The 26,350-nt window shown below is 37.7% G+C and overlaps 1 protein-coding gene across 2 annotated transcripts in view; it reads left to right on the forward strand.

The window, feature by feature from the left end:
- Positions 1-26,350, forward strand: part of LOC122793553 (cytosolic phospholipase A2 gamma-like) — a 679,208-nt gene that overhangs the window by 187,764 nt on the left and 465,094 nt on the right. For both annotated transcript variants that reach the window (XM_044061702.1, XM_044061703.1), the window contains one exon: positions 6,410-6,549. In XM_044061702.1, coding sequence (XP_043917637.1) covers positions 6,410-6,549 — 140 coding nt within the window. The remainder of the gene's footprint in view (positions 1-6,409; positions 6,550-26,350) is intronic.

Below are 26,350 nucleotides of genomic sequence, written 5' to 3' on the forward strand. Positions count from 1 at the left end.
TAGAAGAATATTTTAAAAGCATATGTCATGCACACACAGGGATATTTATTTATTTATTAATATAATCATATCTGGATTTCCATTATGAAAATTGTAAAATATTAACATGTATAACAAGTTATTTCTTATAAGCTTAATTGAAGAAGTTTTGGTTAAGATGAAAACATGATGACTGAAGCATTTGTGCTTTTCTTTTCATATGCTGGATATTTGTACATTAAAGTTTCACATATTAAAGGTTTGTGGGTTGTCCTTCTAAGTGTCTCTGTTGGACCACTGATCTGACCTAGGTGACCAGCTTCGATTTGTGATATATATTACCTCTTTGATATTCGCATATGTTAATACTGATATTGATGACTGTAATGCAATATTTGATGTCATGCTTGCATCAGTTTCTAGTGGACAGACATGACCGATGATGATATTAGACTTGTCTGCCATTCCTGCATACACATCTAAGTCTCTGTATGCATACCTGTGTCACTTAAGGCAATTAATATGGTATTGCACATGCATCACCCTCAGCAATCACTGCATTTCTGTGTACCTGTTTCCATTTTAAATCACCATGATGACTTGTGTTTCCCATGTGACTTCCCATATCTGACTGAATCTGCATATTTATATAAATTTGAGTGCATTGTGTATGACTGAACCACCCTAATGTTGATTATAAAATACTGATAAAATAAGTTTGATCATACACAACACTGACCAAAAACAAAACTGAAAACGATAATATTGAGAGGAAAACTAGCTCCTCTCCCCATATTAAAACTAAAACCTCCTGTAACACTAGCCTCAAATTTGTCTGAATAGTGGCAGTGTTACAGGAAGGTTTTAATGACGTTAAGATGTAGGGTTAACAGTTTAAGAGCATCAAAGACAGACTCAGACACACAAACATTCACAAACACACACAAACAACACTAAATATATCACCTAACTTAACCCTTACCCTAGAAAATACATACTTGCACACAAGCATACAACATCCATCCTTCACTCATCCCCAACCCTAACCTTAACTCACACACACACACACACACACACACACACACACACACACACACACACACACACACACACGCACGCACGTGCACACACACACCCACACACACATGCACACGCACATGCAGACACACACAGGCACATGTTATGTATGATGTTCAATGTGGGCAACCATATGTCTCAATCAGGAATCATAAAAAATATGGACAAAGCCCCATGAAAAATAGGCACAACTGGCCAAAAATCTGTATGCTGATTAACATAAAATGTGCATACATAATTATGTAACCCCTCCCACTCTAATGGAATTGTGGGCTGCCAACTTTTAAATGCAAACTGATGAACAGGTAAAATTATTAAACACAAAATAAACAGAAGAACAATAGTGTTTCAAATTAAAGCAATTAAATAGAGAAAAAACAAGAAACAGTGTGCAACCCATTAGCTAAAAAAATGTAAACCAATCACAGAGCATCTTCTAGTTGGCACATCATAGATAGGAGGGAGAATAGTAGAAAAAGATAGCAACAAGGATCTGGGATGGCAGTGTGTGCATTTAGGGGAAAATCCTCCTAATAATGCATGTATATTAGAATAATAAATCAGCAGCTATGAGAAAAGTAATATATTAGCAGATGATACTTTTAAAACTGCAATCTATAATAGTGCTAAAGCAACTGTAAACTTAAAATGCAGCAATCATTAAAACAAATGAGTTGTGATCTTTGCATAACATACCAAGAACTACCCTTTGACATAATCCCATCTTTAAAATGGTAATTTTACAATCCACAAAATGTCCTTTTTTGGAAAGAATCTTTTTGTTCTTCTCACACTTGATTGAAAAAGCACTGCCAAACAATATCTGACAATATATTCTAAGTTTCAAATAGCAATGTATTCCTTGCTGATGTAATTTAATTCACATCTAATGAATGTAGAACAGAGATGGCAGCTATTTAAAAAAAATTGCTGTTTTTATAGTAGACAAGTTCAAAATTACTTTGTGAAAATTCACTGTCTTGCAAATCAAACTAAAAGGATAGTCAAAAGTTTTCAAAAATTGTGTAACCAGGGACTTTGTTGTAACATACCCAGTAATACTGTGTCGGAACCAGAAGAAAAAAAATCTGTCCCATGGCCAGTAAAACGAAATTCTTCAAAACTGCAGTCTGCTTTAGAACTGCACAGAGCGAAAACCTAAAGTGAAATGGCTCTAAGCTAGATGTCCCGACAGAGACGTAAGACATTTAAGTCAAGAAAGCAATGCAGTTAGCAAATGTACATTCTACACATGCAGTAGGCATATAGTACAGTTTCAAGTGACAATGTGTGTAGACTTGTAATCTTTTCTAGGATATAAAAAGCCTTCTACTGTTAATACATCTTTTAACTCTACAGGAAAAAATGACCAACAAATTTTAACTTATGCCTAGAACGTCCCAGCATTGCATTCACTGGATAAATCTGTTGTGGGGTCACAGCCGGAAATGCTATCGCCCACCCCGTGATGTGTACATGCCAACTAAAAGCTAACTACACATTCCACCTTAAAAATGTCAGAAATTATACCTGCAAATAAAACAATGTAAGCCATGTACTGGTCACTGAAAACAATATTAGCAAGTGGTCCTATGCAGCCCATTGTATGGAAAATGATGAGTATTGCCCCAGTCTGTCTGTGTGTCACACTCTACCTTTCAAAAGTTTCATAAAAACTAAGTCACTAAAGGTTGCAGATGTAAACCAAAGTGTTATAGCATTTAACAGCCACACACTTCATTAGCTGACCTTATTGAAAGGACCATTACCCATTTTATGAGCCCCTCACCCCCATTCACATGAGCACATATTACAACCTGAAAGTAACGTTGTGCATGTGTTTATTGTTTTAGTAAAGTGTATTACTTTCTGAGAAACATTTTATTTCATCTATTTTATTGTATTTTGTTTTAGTTGGCTGAGAGTTTCCTTTCTATAAGCCAGGCCTTTAGCTGAATGCTGGTAAATAATTAGAAGCAAATGACACTATGCAAGAAAACAACCTCTCTCCAACACAGTCATAATTAAATCTGGACATTCTGTGAAAATATGGACAGTGAGCTACTGAGCTTGTTGTGATATAAATGATAAATCTAGTAGCATTTTTTTTCTTTTACCTGCTGGAGGAGAAAGTCAAGCCACTGGTGCAGTTTTCGCATTCTCTGCACTGTGATTGACCTGTCCTTCCTGATTCCTAGCTACTCTGGGTCCAGATTCTGGATTCCTGGGAGTGAGATACTAGGAGTTTCAAGATAGTAGTCATTAGTCAGAAGAAAGTTAAGAATTCCTGCCTAAGTTCTAGGAATTAACCAGCATACAAACATATGTAGACTGAGATCAGGTAAACACTCATGAAGCTGATGTCATTACACACACCCCTGTACGTGATGACATCAGCAACAACTTTGGAAGGGGGGAAATTCAAAAAAAAAAAAAAAAAAGGGAAATTTGGGAATGAAGGAGACCAGGAATAGGTATGGAGAAACATATGATCACTACTGCTACTCTGTGCACTTATGTACATGTGGCTTGTCATGACGCAAAGGTGTGTGCCAGATGCTGCCATGTAGCCCAGTCCAGGATATATGGCTGTAATCTCTGTCACCCATGACATTTTTTTCTTTCTTCTTGACCATCCACTGATACCTGTAATATTTCATCTTCAGACATCTGGGGATCATGGGTAGGTCATCCACACCTGCAGCTGGCAATCTCTTTCATGTCTCAGTATGTAATCCGTTGTATGCATCCTCAGCAAGATCTGACGGGGTTCCGTATGGCATCATTAGCCAAGGTGCCAGTGAACAACTGCAGTCACCAGTTTGTTGGAAGAAAATCACACATATGTTGCCTTCATGCTTTCATGCTTACTGTTGACAGGTGTGTACTCTGATTGCATCACAGCTGTAGACCTTTACTTCCATGTTGGAAAGCAGCCCCAGTCCACTTTAGCTCCATATAGCAGCATCATGGACACTACTAGGCTGTGTCACCACATTTGTAATGAATCTGCTGAGCACACCACCTGACAATTAAGCAATGGCAATTCCTCTCTATTTATGCACAGTTCTGTATCAGGTCAGAAGGGTTTTAATTGGGACACGGTGCAGTCGATTTTACCAAGGATATGGTGGAAGTTGGCTATGCAGTGTCCACCAGTATCTCTCACTGGTTCAGATTTTATGCCAATGATGGAGACTCCTGTAGCTGAAACCAAAATGCACAAGGTTAGTATGCAGTTTCTGCTGCCATGTTTTATTTTCACTTTGCTCCATTATTGCTCGCTCTTACATTGCCCAGATTTCTGCAATGTTCGTTTGTCTGCGCTGCTGCAGATTTCTCTATAGATGAACAAACAGGTACAGATCTGCCTCAGTTTAATGTTCATTCTTTCTGCCATACACACTCCCTGAATATGTCATGGATTTTACTATGGATGAACAAGCAGTGACAGATCTGCTACTGTTTCATTTTCTTTCATTGTGCCACTGCCGATTTGTGTGTGTGTGTGTGTGTGTGTGTGTGTGTGTGTGTGTGTGTGTGTGTATACACGCACACACAAGCAAGCTTATGTGCGTGAGTCAAACAGCTTAATTTTGCACCATTATCTCTCAGTCTTATTCTGCCTGGATTTCTGCAATGTTTTTTCATTGCCCCACCATGGATTTCTGTATGGACAAACAAGCAAGTGCAGAGCAGATCTGGCACTGTTTCACTTGTTCTGCTACTGCCAATTTGGAGACAAATGAACAAGCAAGCAGGTGTGTATGTATGGAGGTAAACAAACAAGCAGCAGGGCAGTGTGTGTGTGTGTGTGTGTGTGTGTGTGTGTGTGTGTGTGTGTGTGTGTGTGTGTGTGTGTGTGTGTGTGTGTGTGTGTGTGTGTGTGTGTGTGTGTGTGTGTGTGTGTGTGTGTGTGTGTGTGTGAGCGTGTGTTTGTGTGTGTGTGTGTGTGTGTGTGTGTGTGTGTGTGTGTGTGTGTGTGTGTGTGTGTGTGTGTGTGGGAAACGGATGACTCATTTGTTCAGAGAATACCCCCAAAGAGTAGTTTGACAGTTTCCCTGTAGAAAAGTAACTGCAGGAGCAACAGTCTGTCTAAATGACTTATCAGTATCACATAATAGGCAAATGAGCATTGTGAGAATCAAATTGTCTACCACAAGAACACAGTTTACAGCTTTAACCTTGTGGACCAATTGCCAGACTGAGATAAATGTTCTAGATTGCAGTCAGAAGGAGTACTTGAGTTTCTATAAACTTTGTATAAGATAAGTATTTACAATGTATTCCTGATTTGGGTCTTTGTTTTGATTCTTGAGCTAAGAAGTTGAGATGGTATAGTGGTGTTGTAGTGGTTTCCACTGTGTGGTTCTGACAGCAGCAAACTGAGATCCATTTCTGACCTATTATTAATGAATGTATTCATTCACTTGATCTCAGGTAGACATATGAGGTGCTCATTAATATAAGTGGCTGTAATTCATGTTTTTTGTGTCTGAGTGTGTATGTTTTTTATAAAAATGTGGTTCCTACATCCCACAGTAATTGTCAGTTATAGTAAACAAGAACATCATCATATGAGACATGTTCTTTGGATACGATCCTTAGTGTCTGTTTTGTTGACAGCATTATTTGTTTGTGAATAAACTGTCAGCGTGAAGTTTATGATTTTAATTTTAAAATTTTAACTAGGGATATATTTTAACTTAGCTTTTTTGTAGCAACTAGGTGTGCAAAGCACTTTGTTGGGCTTCAACAGTCTATCTGATCCTGCTAATAAGCTGCTTCTGAAGTGCATGGTTTGATTCCTCCAGTCTTTGCTATTGGGGAAAGACAACCAAGGAATGGGATATTGATATGGCTGTGAGAAGAGGGGGGGGGTGCATTATCTGCCTAGGGCCTCATTTTACCATGATCTAGCTGTGAGTGTGTACACTGTGTTTTGGAATCCATTAGGCATGAGTGGCTGCTGTAATTATCCTATGCGGCATAAATAATTAATAAGTCTTGTTTTAGCATACTTTATTAAATCACATCCACCTCTGGTGCGCTGACGTCTTCCTTCTGTGTGCTGCTCTGTTCGCATCTTCTTTTGGAATCTGGCACAATATGAAATATTTTCGTCATGTTTAAGATCTGGTTCATTTTGTATATGACATGTTTATCTTTTTTATTTGTCCACAGTGTAAAGATGTTTTAGTTCAATAAGACATATAGACTGGTCAAATCAATTATTGCTTTCCTAACATATATACAGAAGTTGCATGTATTCAAAGCATTTTAGTCAATAAGTCATGATTTTTCTAATGACCACATACACATTTTGTGTTAATACGTGATGATTTTTTGACAGGTTATCCCCACTATTGCAGTGTTGGGGTCAGGAGGAGGACTGCGTGCCATGACAAGTCTGTTAGGCACTCTGAAAGCATTAAATGATGTTGGTTTACTGGACTGTGTTACGTACCTCTGCGGCGTGTCTGGCTCAACCTGGTAAGTGTAATGGTCATCTCCCGCAGCACTTTTTGGCAAATTACCTAGCCTACGCTGAAGCTGTTGAATAAATAGCTATGCATATGTCATCATGTTAGTTGTACTTGTATAATACCAAATTGTGCACGTTGTGTTTTGAGTTATCCTTCATTGCAATATTGTGATGGACGTCATGCACAGTGCAAATCAGCACTAACATGTACAGTTAGAAAAGTGCGCTCTACCAGAGAAACATCAAGTCTCAGAAAAGTCTCTTACATTTAAAAACATTTTTTTCTGTTGGGGGGCTTTCACTGCTACACCCCCAACTTTAAGAAGGGCATTTTATCTGCCTATGAGTTTCTTTGAGGGAAAAACATGCATTCTTCAATGTGCCTAGTTGCAACATATATGTTTAGTAGCATGTTTTCTTGTACTTGATGAGTTGTAACATTGATTTAGGAGACAGATATGGAGTAAATGTCAGTCTTTACAGTGTGCAAGTGTTATGTACTATATAATGACTCATGGCGGTGTAATGCTGGTAATGATATGGGAACCACGTGCAGAGTTATTAACACAAAGAGCTCTCCTATACAGAATGTGATGACACTTTACAAACCACATGTGCACAAAACATACATGAAACCGATGAAGGACAAATAATAAATAGGTACCTACATGATTCAAAGGCATAAAAGAGAATAAAATGTGTAGACGGTGCAGAGATGCAAAACAGATTGCAATGTTTACACGGTGGTCTAGAATTGTCTACAGAGAGTAATTGCTGTACCAATGATATTGTAACTGTTGCTAAAGAGTTAGGAACACTGAAATTATGCCATATGAATTTTAGCAGAATTGATTTTTTAGCAACTGAAACTTTAAAGTGATGTGCCTCCTGTGAAATAAACTGATGAGTTCAAGCTGGAAGTGTAGTCATTCAAACATGGACTCAGTAATGCCTCATATTTCTCTAATTGAGTTGATTGAATAGTAATTCATTCATTCTGAATTTCACAGCAAACAACTCTTGAGATTTTAACACATTGAAGACAGTATTAGATAGCAGCCACAGAATCAATAAGAAAATGATAATATAACAGACATTCAGACATTTATAAATAAGAGCTCTGATCTGACCACCGTGTATCATACCTCTCAAGAAATCTGGACAAAACTTGGGGGGACAAAGGCTTAAAAATAGGGACAGATTTTAAATATTGCCCTTACAAACTTAGAAAGTTGCTAGAATGACAGGTTTTGAATTAGCATACATTTTTCAAATTATATTAAGTCGGCAACTCAAATGAATGTCATTATTTAGTGACTTCAGTCCTCAGTGATTTGCCAGAAAACCACAAATTTTATGAAGAACAGACTAAAAATATGAGGAGAAAATGTGGACATTTTGCGAAAATCTGTACAGTTGAGAAGTATGTGGCATGTATGCACATCATATGGGACTGCACATCTGAATCTGAAATGTGCTCTTGGCCAGCACAACCTGTTGTTCTCTGCAAGTCACTGATCCAAGTGACAAAAAATAATTGCATGTTTTTTCTGCAATTATGCCATTTTATCCAGCTGGAAAGAGAAAAATAAAAGCATTATCTCTTGCCTAATTTGTTAGAGGTGACTTATTTGTGTATAATTTAGTATGTTTTTCAGAATTCCATAAGGCCATGGTATGTATGAGATGTCATGTGACTGTCAGTGCTAGCATAGAAGTAACAGCAGCTTACTTCATGCATCCTGAGTGCTTTTGTCTGTATGCATTGGAACAACATAGATTCGTGGAAACTATATCCGAGAAAACAGTGCAGGATATCAGAGTGGGACTGCAGAAATCATTGCAGCTGTAACATATAGTTCTGAAACTCTTAGTGCAAGAATAAGAGAGAAAAAATAATGAGGGACAAAGGTCTTAATTTAAGAACAGACTTTAAAAACCCTGGTCTTGTATTCTTAGAAAGTTGCTAGTATAATAAGATTTGCATTGTCATACATTTGTATGAAGGATATGCATTTTGAAACTCAATTGTGTGTCACTATTTAGTGACTGCAATCCACAATGATTTGTCAGAAACAAATATCTTACAAGGAACATGTGGCAAAATCATGAAAATCCTGTAGAATTAGAGGCTGTTGAGAGGTATGCTTCAATGTTTTAGTAATGTTGCCACAAAACTGATTCTTTTCCACTTTTCAGCATTAGAAGATTGGGACTTAAAAACTGTAAAAATTCTTGTATTCAGTGTAATTCCTTGAGGCCACTAGGAGTGATGCTGTTACTGCAAGGATTTCCTAGGCAAAGAATAAACTCTTTTACAAAACAAATAAATATTTTGCGTTTGTTATTGGAACATCGTGTTAAGATCAGAAAATGCAGCAGCAATCAGAGAAATGCCATTTCAGGAAGAAGTGACTCATACTTTTTGAAATGCCATTAAATGATGAACTATAATAAAAATCAAATAAAATGCAATGAAATGACAGCAAATTCAAATGACAAACTCTACAACTCAGTTGCAGAAGCCCAAATAAACCACTACAGATGAAACAGCTACCATTCCTTCATAGACAAAGAGGATTAAGGATTTTTTTTTGTGATGTTCCTTCTTTGGTTTCATCTGCGGCCACTGAAATATTCATCATGTTTCCAGTTATGCAGCGTTTTGTGCCAGCATCATTGACTCTTACGTAACTTAGCAGAAAGCTGGCAGCAAAGAGTGCAGACATTCAATCATCATAGCATTGCTTCAGAGTTAACTGAAAGCAGTAAATAAGCCTGAGTTTCAACTTGTCTTCACTTCTTTGAAGATAACGACAACTTCAGGAGAGCTATAAAATGTCATACCTTCTTACTGTGTATGCCAGGAAGGTCACTGGTATTAATGTCTAATTACTATAACTGAAATGTGACATTGTTTAACATTCCTCTCAGACTAGTCAAATTTTATGGAAAAACAGAAAACAAAATTCTTAGGTTCATTTCCTGAGCTCTACCTATGTGCATGACTGCCTTACTGTCAACAAATTTAATTAGCTAGCCATCAAAAAGTGAACTAAATTCCTTTTTAACTCACTCATATATGAATATTTAAGGATCATTATTGGCCGCCTCTTAAAAACATCCTAAAGTTTAAGAATACTTTATACTACATCAAAAATGTTGACAATCTTCTAACCCTCAACCTTTCACACTGGCCATAGCATAGAAGTCTTTTGTTAAATTATCAGCTATTAACTGGAATAAAACTTTTGCAAACAGAGATCTAAGGCACTAGTCAGCTTTTTAGTTTTTGTTTCATGACTGTAGTAGTACTACTAGACTAATGGTTTCTTTTCAGGTAGGCATGAAATGATATTTACACTATTTGAGAAATTTGGCCAAGACATCAGGGAACTTCCCCTACTATTTTTCAATAGGTTCCATAGGCTCTTTTACATCTTCCTTAGCTACCCGTAAGTCAAGCAGATGGGACCTCAGTCTAACATTTCATCCAAAGGGCAATATACTCAGCAATTTGGTACCCCTCTTATGCTGCGTAGCAGTGTTAGCATTCCATCTACCTGGAATGGGAGTAGAGTCCATAGCCTTCTCAACAAAGGTGAATGTGCCATCTGTTGCACCTCTAATACTGCTAATCACAAATTGCTTATAATACACATTTCAGACAGCTTGCAATGTTACTGTTTCAATAATATAGGATAGTAGCTAGCTAAACATCTGTCCAAACATTCATAAACTAAACCTAATCCACTTTTATTCTAGGATATGCTTAAATTGCTTGTATATACTGCAGATACTATAGGTTCCTAGGTTCATAGGTAGGTACTAGGCTATCTGTCCTAGGGCATTTATAAGCCTAGCCAGAATGTTGGCTTTCACCTCCCTGTTAGACTAGATTCCTGAGCCTCTATAGTACACTAATATTCTCCTCCTACTCCCACAGGAATTAACTCTTTATCTCTTCCACACGCCTGCTATTAGCTCTAAACGAGTTTCTCCTTTTCTTCATTTTCACTGCTTCTGCAATTACTACCATCTGCATTAATTCAAACTAATCACATCTACTAATAATTACAGCATTCTGTTAAACAAACTATAAAAATGCTTCAGTGAATTTATTTTTTACTGTACAGCTCATTATAGTTCACAGAATAACTGTTTTATTCTTTTACTTGTATTTTGTTTGAAGAACCATGTTTAACTGCTAACTACCTTTGCTATATCTACAATACTGCTACATATCTTGATGGAATGACATTCTGATATAGAAATTTCTGATGCCTTTTAGCCTGGGTCATTTTAGACCATTCTACTTACCTTGTTAAGAAATGTAAAAACAAATAAAATAGTTGATCAAATTAAGGTATTTTGTGCATTTAATTTTACTAAAAAAGATTCAATTTTCTGTTAATGACATTTCTTTATTATCATCAATCTAAATGCAACTTGCAGTGTGCATGTGTGTATGTACATCAAAAATATTTTTAATCTTGACCCACTGCACTGGCTTTGTAAAGTGTAAGGTTTGCTGCTAAATCTTGTTAGTTTCTTTGAGATTTAAACTTACATGGTCAACAGTGGTTACACTATCCATGCTGCCTCTCTTGATCTGATACCATAAAACATGATGGAACTGTTTATAAGCTTATTGCTTTAAACATAATTTTCTACATGGTAGGATGGCTTTCCAGATGGCTAAAATATACGTTGCACATTATTTGAGTGGGTGATGCCTCCAAAGGCCGAGAGAAGCTGACCACCCGTGTCCACCATTGATCTGTGCTAGGCCTCCTTCCATTTGGTATCTAATTTTTCAAAGCTCCAAAATGGTAATAGTGGATTCTGTTTAGCAAAGTTTGCTAAAGACTGCAAGCTGAATGTTTTTTTTTAATCTCCTTTAGAAATATGTACCATAACAAACAAACTAAAGTTAATTCCTGGTGCTAGAAAAAAGGCACAAAGATTTTAAATCCACAGATATTCCAAGGCCATTTAGTCTTATGACTATTTATACCTTGCCAGTACCTCTTCTCAGGTCATATCTCCTTTCTCCAGGAGGACCATACCAGGCTCTGGTGTTTATCTGGTGTTTAGGTCACAAGATATTTCTCAGCAAGCTACAATGCTGAAACCAGAAGCCCACAGCACTGCTTCACTGTAATGTGGTACAGATGAAGAGCACAATCATTATGGTGTTAAACACTGACAAGAAACTTGGTACACTGTGACGATCCCTAAGGACAGATAGTCAGCTGTATTCTGCAACAGATACAGCCTTGCTTGAAGAGTTATCACTGCAGTGTAAGCAAGCACAAGGAAACTGGACAGATCCTAAAAGTCTAGGTTTATAGGTACAATAGTTAACACTTGTCGCGATATTGGTCCTTTGTCCACCAATTATTTTCTACTTTATTCAGTTTCCTTGTATTTGTTTACATCACAATGATAACTCTTGTAGTGAGGCTGTCTCATTTGTTAGAATATAGCCAGGTAGCTGTCTTTAGGGAATGTCACCATAGGCAGGTTTCTTGTTGTTGATTAATGCCATAGCAATTGTGCTTTTCGTCTATACAGCTCTACCGTGAAGCAGTGCTGAGGGCTTCTGGTTTTGGCATTGTAGCTTGTGAGGAAATGTCTTGCAAGCTAAACACAGAAACCTGACCCTACCAGTCAATCTGATATCAAATTTGTAAATACCCATCCACTCATCTGATTCAAAGGAAGATAGTGAGTTGCATTGCTTAACATAAATTGAATTGTATTCCAGTAGGCTTGGGAGGCCTAAGTTATAAACCAGTCTGTCCATCATGTGTTATTTATCTTTTGACAAAGTTTTAGATCCCTGGTTCTAGTACTGGTGGAGCCAATGAACTTGCAGTGATACAGGAGGCGCAAGACAACCAGGTCTTTCATGGCATGCTAAGTGAGGCAGAGGTTTCCCCTCAAAAGTCTATACGAAATTGAATAAAGAGATACAGCTTCCAGCCTCTCTTGATAGCTCAGGGACAATAGGCCTGTAATCTTTTGAGTTAGGAAATTTCGGGGTGTTTCTAATTGTTTAATATGTTTGCTGGGGTGCAACCTGAAGATGGTGTTATACACAATAATTAGTCTGATCAATGGAGAGTATAAGGGAGTGATTACTTTTTTATAGACCTTGAAGATATTCTTTTTGCAATTACCTATGCTAAATGAAAAGATTTCTCAACAACCATTATATAATGGTCAAAAGAGAGGGTATTATCAACCCAAGTGCCTAGGTCCTTGACTACATTTTAATTTCTTGCTGGTATGATGTCTATATAGTATGCTGGGAAGAGGCGTTGTTTGCCAAAAGCAACAACACAATGCTTTCTAGCATTTAGATTAAGCCCATTTTAGTACCATGAGTTTACCAGGGAGAGTTTATGCTGGAGCATTTAAGTGTCTATGGGTGACTTAACAACAACCGCCAGTTTGCACACATCTGCTGACTTTGCTAGTCAGAGGTCATGATTCTTGTCTTGGTAATCTAAGATGTAAAGACCAAAAAGGAGAGTCTGGGCACTGAGCCCTGAGGACCCTGCTGGTCACGTGCATATGTTCTGATGAGGCTACTGCAACTCACATTGTGTGGGTACTGTCCTTCAGCTTCCTTGCTATCAATCTTACCACTTGTATAAATTAATTTATTTTTAATGCTTTAGCATCTGTATGTTGCCAGCATGGGGAATGTTATCAAAGGCTTTGACCAGGTGAAGATGCGCAATGTGTACTACATGACCACAGTTTACAGACTCCATTACCCTTTAGAAGAAACTAAATTCAGTTGACAAGATCAACCACTCATAAAGGTAGACTGTTGGGGATCAAGTTAATGATTAAGATTCTTGATACCACAGTTAATGAGCTCAGTTATAATATATTGCTATCTTCTGGGGTGTAACACATGAAAATTGTACTGTATTTTTTTTTTTTTGCCGGTTGCTAATATATATATATATATATATATATATATATATATATATATATATATATATATATATATATATATATATATATATATATATATAAATGTGTGTTTTTGTGTGTGTATGGGTACCTATCAAACCATCGACAAGCGTAAATAACGAAACTGACTCCACCGACAACTGAATTAACCGACAGCGCAAAAACGGACGTTTACAAGGTAAGGGGTGTAAATTCGCTACTCAAGCCTACCATGGTTTAGGAAGGGTGGCAGTGTCATGCAACCATGGTAGGCATGAGTAGCGGAACTACATCCCTTACCTTGTAAATGTCCGTTTTTGCGCTGTCGGTTATTTCAGTTGTCGGTGGAGTCAGTTTCGTTATTTTCAGTTTTCGATGTTGTCATAGGTACCCGTATATATATATATATATATATATATATATATATATATATATATATATATATATACACACACACACATATATACACACACACACATATATCTATCTATATATATATATATATATATATATATATAAAGATATATATATATATATATATATATATATATATATATATATATATATATATATATATATATATATATATATATATATATATATATATATATATATATATATATATATATATATATATATATATATATATATATATATATATATATATATTTATGTATAGATATATATATAGATATATATAGCACATCAAACAGACAGTATGCTAACACCCAGTGCATCAATATCACAACATTAAATTCACAAATATTAACACATTCTGTGCATGTTCCTAGGATTATGTGTTTCTCCTTGGGCCTCCACTGAAAATAGGCTCTGTCCTAGTCAAACTTTATTGATCAACAAATGTTAAATAAATAAATAAATTATCTCAGAGTGGAATAAACCAAACAAGTGTTTTTGCAGGGCGGTGGGGGGGGGGGGTTACCAAATGGTGTTGACCTGACAGGTGTTGGCATACTGTCTATTCAGTCAGGAGTTTGACATCCATATGTATGTGCTTATAATAAGTGAAACTCCCAAATGTTGATGTGTGAGTTGAGGACACACTTTGCTCGGCAAAACAGATGGTTGACAGGTGTACGAAATCGACAATCTCCAGTAATGGGGAATATGCCACAAGTAACCTGCATCATTCACTTGATTACCAAGAAGAGAAAAAAAGTTGGAGCTGTTTGTAGAAGGAAGCCAAACTAACCTGTCTTTATAATGTTAAGCAGTGGTATTCTCTTCTGAGGACACAAAAATAAAAATGAAATATTTCTGTGAATATGACATTCGGCAGTCAAATGTTACAAGAATAAGGTACAGTAATGAAAAGTAGGGAGTATCTCAAGTGGCAATACAAATGCATTTGCCTATAGCAGGGGCAGCTCGTGCTATAGGACTGCAGCCCCCCACCTGCACAAAAGAAAGAAGAAAATACCCCACCTGTACAAAAGAAAGAAGAAATATCCCCCCACCTGTACAAGAAAATTAAAAAAACAAATTGTGAGTCCCAGTGCTTGGAGTTCCTGGGTACTCACAGAACTCCAGACTGTTGTGTCAGGCAGTCCAGATAGAGGAGAAAGGCATCTCTGCCCTGCCAGCCCAGAATTCTGCGCAATGATGACCACACAGACGAGAAGGAAACTGGACTGTGTCATCGGCAGGCTGGAGCCTCCAGCTTATTCTTGCAGAGCCAAGCCAAACCAGAAACAAGCCATTAGTGTGCGCAGGCTGAGGAGGAGAAGACTACAGGGGAGTGCTTTGGAAACCAGCTGTTAGCTTGCACAGGCGGGACTACAAAGGAGCTGGCTTTCAGGGGGTATTATTGCAGCAGTGTGTGGAACAGAAGAAGAGCTTGTTTTCAGAGGGAATGACTGGATTAGCTGCAGTGTGGAACAGAAGACTGGATCACCTACCAGGGTGCTTCAAGTTTTGTGTGTGTGTGTGTGTGTGTGTGTGTGTGTGTGTGTGTGTGTGTGTGTGTGTGTGTGTGTGTGTGTGTGTGTGTGTGAGTGTAATGCCCCAGTTGCTATATACTGGTGGCTAGAGAGAACACATGGTGGTGGGTAGAGAATACTCAGGCTTGAACCCTGTACCTTGGGTGCAGGTGGCAAGGGTCTGAATTCCCTACCCACCACCATTTGTAAAAATGTGCAGATGTTTGCCTCATATTTGTTCTATTCCTCATAAAATCAGTGGTTTCTGTGTGTTTGTTTTTCCTTGCAAAGTCAGTAGTACTGTGGTCCACTGGTAGCATTGTTGCCTGACAGCTACAGGTACTCTGGCTTGATTCTTGACTAGGGTGCCTTTGGTGTGGAGTCTGCATGTCCTCCCATCTTATAAAGAACATATGTCTGGAGTGTTTCTCCCTGCTCTGCTGAAAATTGGCTTTTGTTCCAAGTCAGACTTTCCTGGTTAACAAATGTTAAACAAAAATAACAGGCATTTGAATTTCAGACTTCATATACTTCAGAAAGTACATGGTAACACAAAACCTTTTATTCTAGCAATTTTCTAAGTTTATAACATGGATATTTGAAATTTGTCCCTATTTTTGGGATTGTATTCCCCCATTATTGGCTTTGTCCAGGTTTTTTTGTGCTAAGGTTGAGAGCTATGGTGAGAACTGAATTCACTGAATATGTTTAGGGGCTGTAATCCCCCATTATTGGCTTTGTTCATGTGTTTTGTGCTAAGAGGTTGACAGCTATGTTGAGAACTGAATTCACTAAATGGTAGCCATTTAAGTTTCAGTCTACCCCTCTTTCACAAACAGATGATTTGGCATAGTGGTATGTTGCCCTGACTGTTTTGCACAGGGTCCCCTGGGTTCAAGATTTGGCAGTGAAATGTATGGTGGTAACACAGCATTTTATTCTAGCAACTTTCCAACATTATACAGGCAATGTTTAAAATGTGTCCCTGTTTTTTGGGCTTTTGCCCCCCCCCCATAAATGTTGTCTTTTTCCAGATTTCTTGTGCTGCAAAGTTCAGAGATACAGCTGAGTGTCACATAGATTTTACAAGGAGTTGAGAGCTGCAGGTGAACAAAAGTTTAGTGCTGCTTATGCAAAATTGGCTTGCATTGTTAATAGCGCAACAGGTAGTGTACTTGCTTTTGATGCAGAAGGCTATGGGTTCTACTCCCACAGTAGATAGATGCATTGCTGATACTATACTGTGTTGTAAAGGGGGTGGATGCTACAGTCCTTTTTGGTGAAGATACCTAGTAACTACGAACCTGTTATCAGTTTGCCATTCATTCCCTATTGTGATATTACTAGCTTATCATTTGTTTAATGCAGTATAGGCAATTTATTCCTCAAGGGCAACCGGCACTTTATTTGTAGATGCAAAAATGACATATAAAGTTGTTTGCTAGCAGCATTAGTTACAGATGTCTTTAATGTGGAATTATTTAGATGAATTTTACTTCTTCAGATTGTGCATATTTACTGATATTGGTGGACTGTAGAAGTTTGAGTAGACTTTTTTATGATGGAAATGTTCTGAATTGAACAGTTTTGTCATTAATGGTGCATGCATTTTGTTTCATTGTTTACTGGAAATGTTCAAAACAATAAATTTAAAATGCCCTCTAACAACTGTACTGCATTGTACAAGGAATATAATTTAATACAATCAGGAAGGTGTATCAAAGAGCACGTGTATGTTTCGTGATCAAGAGGCCTATGATTTTGAAAACAGCCCAAAGTTAATCTTTATCTGCACTGGAAAAATGTATTTTCTTTGAATGTGGGTTTCAATGATGTTTCAATTAATGTGAGTTTCAAGGGCAGAGAAGTTTTAATGCTAAGTCTATTTTCATTGTGAGACTGCATTGCTTTTCTTAGCAGATATCTATTAACGTTTGTGCTGTAAAATGCAAAATAAAACTTTCAAATGAAATCCAAATCATCGCAGAAGTAAAGCAGTATACACATTACAGTGTTTATGGTAAATGGGGTGAAATAATCAAGGAATGGGACATTGGAATGGCTGCAGGGGGGAGGCTCCACTTGACCATGATTTTGTGAGGGGGGAAGGGCAGCAAACTCAAAGATGGCCGCAGATGAACTATACCTCTCAACTGTCCAGATTTTTGCAGAATGAATAGATTGATGTTTCTTATTTTTGGTTTGTTCCTCATAAAATTTGTGGTTTTCTGGCAAATCATTTAGGAATGAAGTCACTAAATGACAGACATTGAGTTTCAGATGTCATAACCTTCAGAAAAATGCATGCTAAAGCAAGACCTATTATTCTATTAACTGTCTTAAGTTTATACAAGAGCACTTTTTAGTACTGTTTGTATGGTCCCCAATATATTTGGCCTTGTCCAGATTTCCTGCATTAAGAGGTTCAGAGGTACATGCAAATAAATCACTTTATAGAATTAGCAATATCCAAACCTCTCAACTGTCCCCAATTTTGGCTCAAAATGTTCTCTCCCCCTAATAATCCCTCTGCAAAATGTCAATTTTGGAAGAAAACATGGAGCATTTACAATTATATATAGCTATAATGATCAGAGTTATAGATCACTTTTATTTCAGAAATGCATGTAGATGCTCTTATTTTGTCAGCTGCTCAAGTTAACAGCACTAATATTAAAAATGTGTCCCTTCTTTCACAGGTTCCCAGCTGTATTTTGTGGCAATTTTATATTTTTACATCACATTTTTGGTCTGTTTTTCATAAAATTGCAGTTTTCTGGCAAATTAGTGGCAAATCATTAAAGATAGAAGTTAGAAAATAATGGCAGACATTTGAGTTTCAGATTTCATACCCTTCAGAAAATTCATACTAATACAAGACCTACTACTTTCTAAATTTATAAGAGCAATATTTAAAAATTGTCCTTATGTTTGGGCCTGTATCCCACTTCTATGTATGGCTTTGTCCAAATTTCTTGCTGTGAGGTATGAGTGTCAGAGCCATCACTGTCAGCCAGAGACATTTCAAATTGTGATATACTTGTTGCACCCCACTCCCCATTGCAGTGGCTCTGGATGTGTCCAAGCAAGGCAATGAGCAGTTATGCAGTGTAAGTGTGCAGAGTATTCCCCCATCTAAGGTAGACCACAAGTACGACTGTGGCTTTTCATCTGTCCTTGATTTTGCAGAATGTTCTGGTTTTCTGTCATATTTTTATACTGTTGATTTATGCTTCTTATTATTCAGAAAATGCATGCTGTCACAGTGCCCTGTTGCTCTATGTTTAAGTAGCAATGCTGTAATGACCATCAGTAAGCTTGTCGGAGATTGTAAGATGCAAGTAAGCTTTAATAAGCATACTGTTAAAGAATTACCAACATTGAAACCCTTTTCGTTGTTGCCATGCAGATAATATTTACATAACTAGATAACGTATAAGCTTTAGGTATTGAAATTCATGTGACAGTATTTGTAATAAAGGACAGGATTACAGTATTTTTAGAAGCTCGTTACATTTGTTAGAGACTTGCAGTCATCTTTGCAGGCTTTACCTGTAAACTAAACAGAATGCCAATCTATCATGTGTGGTTCATAACTTGTGCAGTAATACTTTAAGTAGTTTATCTTGAGTTTGTTTCTTGTTTGCTGTTCATTTTTTACATTGATCATGTCTTCCCCATGAAACAAGCAGATAGTTGTTGTCAGGCAGCAGGTCTTTTTTGGATAAGAAACATTTTTACAAGTGGGGGTATCACAGAGATTGCTACTTTCAGCATGTTACTTGGTACTTTTATAAAGCTGAATATAAATTATAATTAGAACTGCAGTGTAAGGAGAACTGGTTTGAGCTGAGTGCTGCTTGTTTTTTTTTTATACTTGATTCTGACTGGCATTCCTGTAATATATTTAAAAAGCAATTTGTTTTTTCATGCATCATAACCTTTGTGTTTCAATCTAGATATTAAGTAAGTTGTCATGTAGCCAATGCATTGAAATATTTTTCCTTCTACACTTCATTTTGTTTTGATTGGACTTTCGTAATAATGGTTTGGCACCCAGGGCAGCGTATTTAATTAAAGTTCCAGTTGTTGTGGTTTTGAGCATAGCCTCACCCCTTTCTAATTGGCCACACCCCATTCCCATTGGCCCCACCCATTCTGCTGTCTCCTGCAGCCCCCCTTTAATTTGAAGTCACCAGCTGCCACTAGCCTATAGAGATCCTTGTTTCAGGATAAAGATCCTGATTAATTTCTAGGCAGTTTTGAATTGAAGTAGTATTGTCCAGCTACATATTTATTAATTAGTTGGTTAAGTGATTGATTAACATGCATAATCAGTACAAGCATTGTATAAATTAAAAACAATTGCATTGCCCTCTACTGGCTAAACTAACAAATATTGGTGGTACAATATGAATAAAAAGAATAATAGACACTGTTAATGGGCTTCCAAGTGAGAATTAAAGCCCTTCCTAAAAGACATCATTTTAGGAACCTCCAAAAGAAGACCACTATATCACATGACAAAATCAAGGAATGAAGCTTATTCCAAAGGACTAGGGCTAAATAAGCAAATGGCAGCTTGACAGAATATTTGCAAAAAAAAAGTCCTTATAAAACTCCTCCTCTGACCTGAAGGAGCTAGCTAGAACATACAGAACCAGAAATATATTTCATATAAGTAGGGCCCATGAGGTATAGGGCTTGAAAGTTATGAACAAGGATCTTAAATATAGATCTGGTAATAAATGTCAGTCAGTGGAGATCCTGCAGCAGAGGAGTGATGTTATTCAACTGAAACCTCCACATTTACAAACTTGATTCAGAGTTCTAGACTATCTGCAAGTGTACATGTTTTTCATGTCACTGTGCAAGGTGTATTGAGCTACAGGGGCCCATGTGACATCCCTTTGTTATCAGTCTGTGATCAACAGAATGTTTTCTGAGGTAGATGGCAAATGTTAGAGGTATGATAGGAGAGAGACAGGGTAAGTGGAACACAGTTTTTGCGAATTTAACAAGCTGGTAAAGTTTAAAAATGCTCTAAAGAATACCTTGTCAGATATGATGGGGGAACAAATGGTTGTAAAAAGGAACTTACTCCTTTGAGCTGGGTTATAGGATCTGAATTGCCCATTACTAAGTGCAATGTTACTGCAGCAAAAAAGGCAATTACTAGAACAAACCATCTGTAACTGAACTACTGAATATTAAAAAGGAGGTAAAAGAACTGGAAGAGGGATCTCTAGTAAATGGAAGGTTTAAATTGCATAGAAATTAATGAAATTTATGGAAATAATATATGTAGAATAGTGTTTGGGAGACAGTGGAAGGCAAGAATTGAGCAATTTATTTAATGATGGCAGTGAATAAAATGTTAAAAAACATAAAATAAAGGGAAATGTTAACTTGGTTTGTTTTATTTTCTATTACTGTATGTGTACCTATGTCAATTTTAAAATAATGTCATGTTTAGTAAAGATGAATCATGCTAAAATCACAGACATGAGAAACAAATTCCATTCCAGTACCCTCATATGTACTAAAGGGGAATTTAAATAACTTAAGATTGATGAACCATTAATGCGTACCAGTCCTAGCCAGACTGAACCTAAATTGATTGTTAGACATTCATTGACACCATTGACTCCTACCAGTTGTTAAGAGTGTTAAAGTCTGGCATAGTCTCTAGAGAGAAGGGGCTTGTGCCATTTTGTCACTTCTGTTTTTTTTTTTGTTTGTTTTTTTAATTATTTAAATGTTTTTTGAGTGGTGGTATCCTACCATCCTTCTCAAAGTGGTACTTTAGCTATTAGTTATGTAAATGTCATACTAATTAGGTACTCACATTTCTGGCTTGATATACCTAATTTTCCAGAGACTTTGTCCAAAATTTTGATGTCGCAAAACTGAGAAGTATTGTCTTCAGTATTCAAGCCTTTGTAGAGAGCAGAGGCTTCCACATAAGACTACTTGAACTCAGGTTACATTGAAGGACTGAAGTACTGGTCATCTTCTTTGGGGTGTTGGCTGCACTTTGACTGGCTGGCTTCAGTGGGTACAGACCTTAAAATGCAGAAGGTGTATTCAGTTTGTATCACTGCTTCACTGGTTTAAACTGATTAAGTCACCAACCAATATCTTAGTCTACAACATGTAAGGCAATCAATCCATCCTTTATGTTGGTGATATAAATTTCACTGCCTTCTCCATTTTAAGTTAGTTGCACTGATGTGATTGATTTTACTACGACCTTTTAACATACAGTGAAATCATCACCTTCCTGTTAAGTTTGTACCTTCCTGACTGCATCTCTTCTGGACTGATTGCTGAAATTAGCACAGATCTGCTTAGTGTAATATCATTAAATCTAATTATCATTGCACTGCTGCATCATTTTCCTGCTGTATTATTCATTACTGGCAATAAGTAAGCTAATACTACAGTGTTGTCAGTTTATGATTATAGGCAGATAGAAATCAAACTAACTTATTATCTCAGTTACTCGTTGCATTTTCGTGGTCATCAGTGTTGGTGCGTTTCGGCATACAACTGAGTATTGAAGTGTTACAGCACAACAGGTACTGTACTAAGCAGTACCGGATGGCTATCTGATATACGTTTACTATTTGGCTGACTTCTCCACTGAATGTTCATTGTAAGTATTTGCCTTATAGTTACTTCACTTTGGGTTAGGCTATCTGTCACTCATTCCTAACACTTAATGGAGGCCAAATTAATCTATTGAGTAAAGCTGTCTAATTTAAATTTGCCACTTGTTATTGATCACTGTTTTGCTCCTTCATATTTCAATCACGTCTTCATTGTTTTGCACTTCTTAATACTACAGTAATCACATCTCATTTTCTTGCATCCATTAGCCATACCCCTTATTATCACATTTTTCTACTCCAATCCATTGTCACCTTACTATACTAAGAGTAAGTTATTAAGCTATCCTGTTTTCTCAAACTGCTTCATCTATACTAGTTGCTATACAATCTCAATCAGCCTTCGCCCCTTGTATAGCCAGTCTGATGGCAGTAATTATCATGAAGCAGAGTAGCTTTTCCTTATGCTTATTGAAAATTCTTTATTGCTACCTCACAATGATTCAATATGTGAGAAGTGTATGCATTTACTTAATTTGAAGACCACAATCTCACCACAGACACACACACACACACACACACACACACACACACACACACACACACACACACACACTATGTAGCACCTCAACTAAACCAGCTAACACAGACAGCAACATATCTACCTTCACCCTTCATACCTACAACCAGTACACATAATAGTAAGAGTCACTAGGGTGAAGACCTTAAGATCCACTGTGACTGCATCTACACATGGTAATGCTTTAGTTATAGGTGACCACTGTCAAGCAAAGACACCACCCTCATGAGGCTGAATAAAAATGGGTGGCAGCTATCTTTCTGTAGCCAGGATGCAGAACATAATAAGGGCATTTAGAACCCTCTATACTGACAAATACAATTGTGATCTGATGGTGGACCACATCATGGGGTGAATGATGTTAGGCATCCTACGGTTATGGAGATATGGAAGGATATTTTATTTATCATCTGTTGACTGCGCTAGTCCCACTAGGTCAGTGGCTTCTTTTCAAAGGGGACCTGAGGTAGTATTTCTGTTATTAGTGGAAAATGTGGCAGGGAACTTTCCCTACTCTTTTTGACAGATGCCATGAGATCTTTTACATATACCAGAACTACCACCAACTCAAGTAGGTGGGACCTAGGTTTAATGTTTCATCTGAAGGATGACACACTCAGGAGTGCAACACCCCCCCCCCCAATTCTATCCTGTGTTGCCAGCAATTCAGTCATCTGGAGTGAGAATAGGACCCAAACCCTTCCAGTCATCTGGCACCAAAGGCAAGTGTGCAACCTCTTTTGCCACTGACACAAATATGACTTTTGCTTGCTATGCATGTGCCTGAGACAGGAAAAACGTTGTTCTCTCTTTTTTCCTTATGTCTGTTTTTTTATGCTTTATTTAACTTTATTAACTCCATACAGAATATTAGATTCACTCTTCATGCAAGGTGCACAATAACATCGGCTGCAGGCAGCATCATTCCCAACCTTATCTTATTCTTCCCCTGATTTCCATTTGGGTTCACACTCTCCATCCTCTTGGTATGATTTTTACTTGTGTTGTATTTTAACAATTCTTTCTGTTGCTTTTATACTTTCCTCATTCTAGTTACGTTTTGCCATTTTCCCCATGCCCAGGGAACCACTTGTGTAATTTGCTTTCTCGTCCTGTTTTTGTCCCCTTCCAGTTTTGAGTGATGAAGGTTTAAATGCTGTGTTCAGCAATCTAATAATGTTCATTTTTATTTCTTTCCAGATGCTGTCCTCTTCCTTTATGCCACATATACAGTATTGAAATATGTCTTCTCAAATCTTCTGGGCCTGCTTCCAGGCTTCTTGTGCCCAGCCGCAGCCCCAAAGCATTCACAGTATTCCTGTCTCTTCTTTCTGACTCCTACAGTATAAACTATGCTTCTTTCTGTCTTCATTTGCTAAACGTGTGGTGGTTAGATGCCATCTCTGCAGTATTCCCTGTCTCTGATCTCCCATTCCATGTACTTCCTGCATTTGCCTGACTGTCTGGATTGTCTTGTTCCAGTATCTTGCAACTTCCATCCTTCATTCCTCCCTTATCCAGTTCTTTTTCATTGAATCCTCTTCAACCTTTTCCCTTTTCACCTCAGCTCTCAGTATATCTGTTACTTTATTGCCTTTTTCTGTTTTCTATACTGTGATTTGTTTTCTTTACACTGTTTTTCTTGTATTCTGCTGTTAACTGCATATTAAAACTTGAAAAGAGACCACACACAGCTCTGTCTTGTGTGAGTCAGTTAGAAATGTTCCTACCCTCCCCCCACCTGGTTACTGTTGTGTTCTTAAACACCACTGTCTTTCTAGCTGCCTGCTCCTTATGTTAATTTGACCATATATCTCATTTCCTCTCTGCTTTTACTGGCTGGTGTGAGTAAGCAAAAAATTATCATTTTGTGAAATCACTCCCCTTCAACTATTTACATTTACTGACCATCCTACTGTATTCCATAGTACCAGAATACAAAAGTGACCACCCCTTTTCAATATATCTTGCTGTTGTAAAAAATAGTTACTCCACTAAAATTTATTTTTTAGACAGGTAAAACGTAAGTTACCTACTTTCACATCTAACTCTTCTAGTGCACACTGCAGTATTCAGGATAAACCATTTTTTTCATCTTACCTTTAATTATCTATTGCAAGACCACCAGTTATTGGAGAGCCCTCATTCTGCCTCTCAGTAGTCATCTTGGGGTTTGTGCTTCTGTTTTCTCCTAGTGAGAGAAGGAGTGCAGTTACATTATTTCCTGGAGACTGCTGATCACCAGAAAGCTTAACTGCTTTATAGGTGACAGCTTGGATTTTGTGGTTATATTCTGATCCTGGTGAGAGTATGAACAAAGTGCATTGATTCCTGACTCTTTCTGGTTGGAGAGTGAGTGTTTGTGATTAATGTAATGGTCTGGTTGCTAGTCAAAGTATCTACCAGAAAAAGGCTACAAGCCTGCAGACCCTTGCATCATCTGGGACAAGACTGTGGATCACCAAACAGGCCGTGGTCTGCTTCTCTTCTTGGGATTGGTGCTAACACTTTGCTTCTGGTGAGAGAAGAAGCAAAGGAGCATGGTATCCCAACAGAGTGAAGCTGTGGTGAGACCAACAGTAGTAGTAGTCAGGCAGTAGCCATTCATGCGACTCCCTCTTTTCATCATTCTTGACAAGCTAATTCTTTTGTTTTCAGTAAGTACTGCTTGATTTCTTTCTAATTTCAGAATATCTGCCTAAGTACGTCATCCTTAAATTTCCAGGGTCTACATACTAGTTTCCCCTCAAGTGCTTGGCAGTGTACTGTACAGACTCAGACACCTTGAGTGACATTTTTCCTGTAAAAGGACTATATAAGGAAACAGCTCCAGTACTTAGTAATAATGACCATTCCTCCTGGCATGTCTAAAGGTCAGTTCCCTGTGCTTTCTCCTATTAACCTGGTGAACTTGGGGATTTTGAGGCAGCGTAGCAACTGCCTCATGTACACAGATGGCCCTCCATCCCACCCACCATCACAGATATCACATAAAATCACAAACCACACATTCACCTTCGTGGAGGCTCTCAATAGAAATCTACCCAAACAGCAGAGACCTCCAAGGCAGAAATGCACTCAACCACCACAACACAGCACAAACCACAAAACACATAGCTCACCTACACAGTGTGCCCCTCAACCTAAGCCCCTAAGGCAAAACAGCTTGCCCAATACACTAATCATAGGTGACTCGATAGTGAGGCACACTGATGTCCCACTCACTAGGCTGAATAAGGAGAATGTAACAGTCAGCTGTCTATCAGATTCCAGAATCCAACACATAACACATGTACTCAGGTCACTCCACAAGAAGTACAAGTATGACTCTGTCACTGTCCATGTGGGTGTAAATGACCTGAAATGAAGCTCCCTGGACTGCATGAAAAGAGACATGGAGGAGCTCTTGGATTATGTGGCCCAGGCAGGTATGACCCAAGCCCTGAGCAGCATCCTACCATTACCCAGAATGATACCACAGTACAAGCAGAAAATGATTGACTTTAACAATTGGCTCAGTTTCTGGTGTCATTCTAAGGGGATCCAGTATCTGTCTGCTTGGGATGACATGATTGACAGACCTCGATGCTTTGCCAGAGATGGCCTGCATCTGTCACCCCTAGCTTTCTGGATACTGGTTAAGGCTCTTGCCACACCTATAGTGCCTTTTTTAGATGATGTTCCACAGACCAAATTACCACCGTAA

The sequence above is a fragment of the Protopterus annectens genome, chromosome 2.part0 (genome assembly GCF_019279795.1).
Source record: "Protopterus annectens isolate FY-2018-M chromosome 2.part0, PAN1.0, whole genome shotgun sequence".
Classification (NCBI taxonomy): Eukaryota; Metazoa; Chordata; order Ceratodontiformes; family Protopteridae; genus Protopterus; species Protopterus annectens.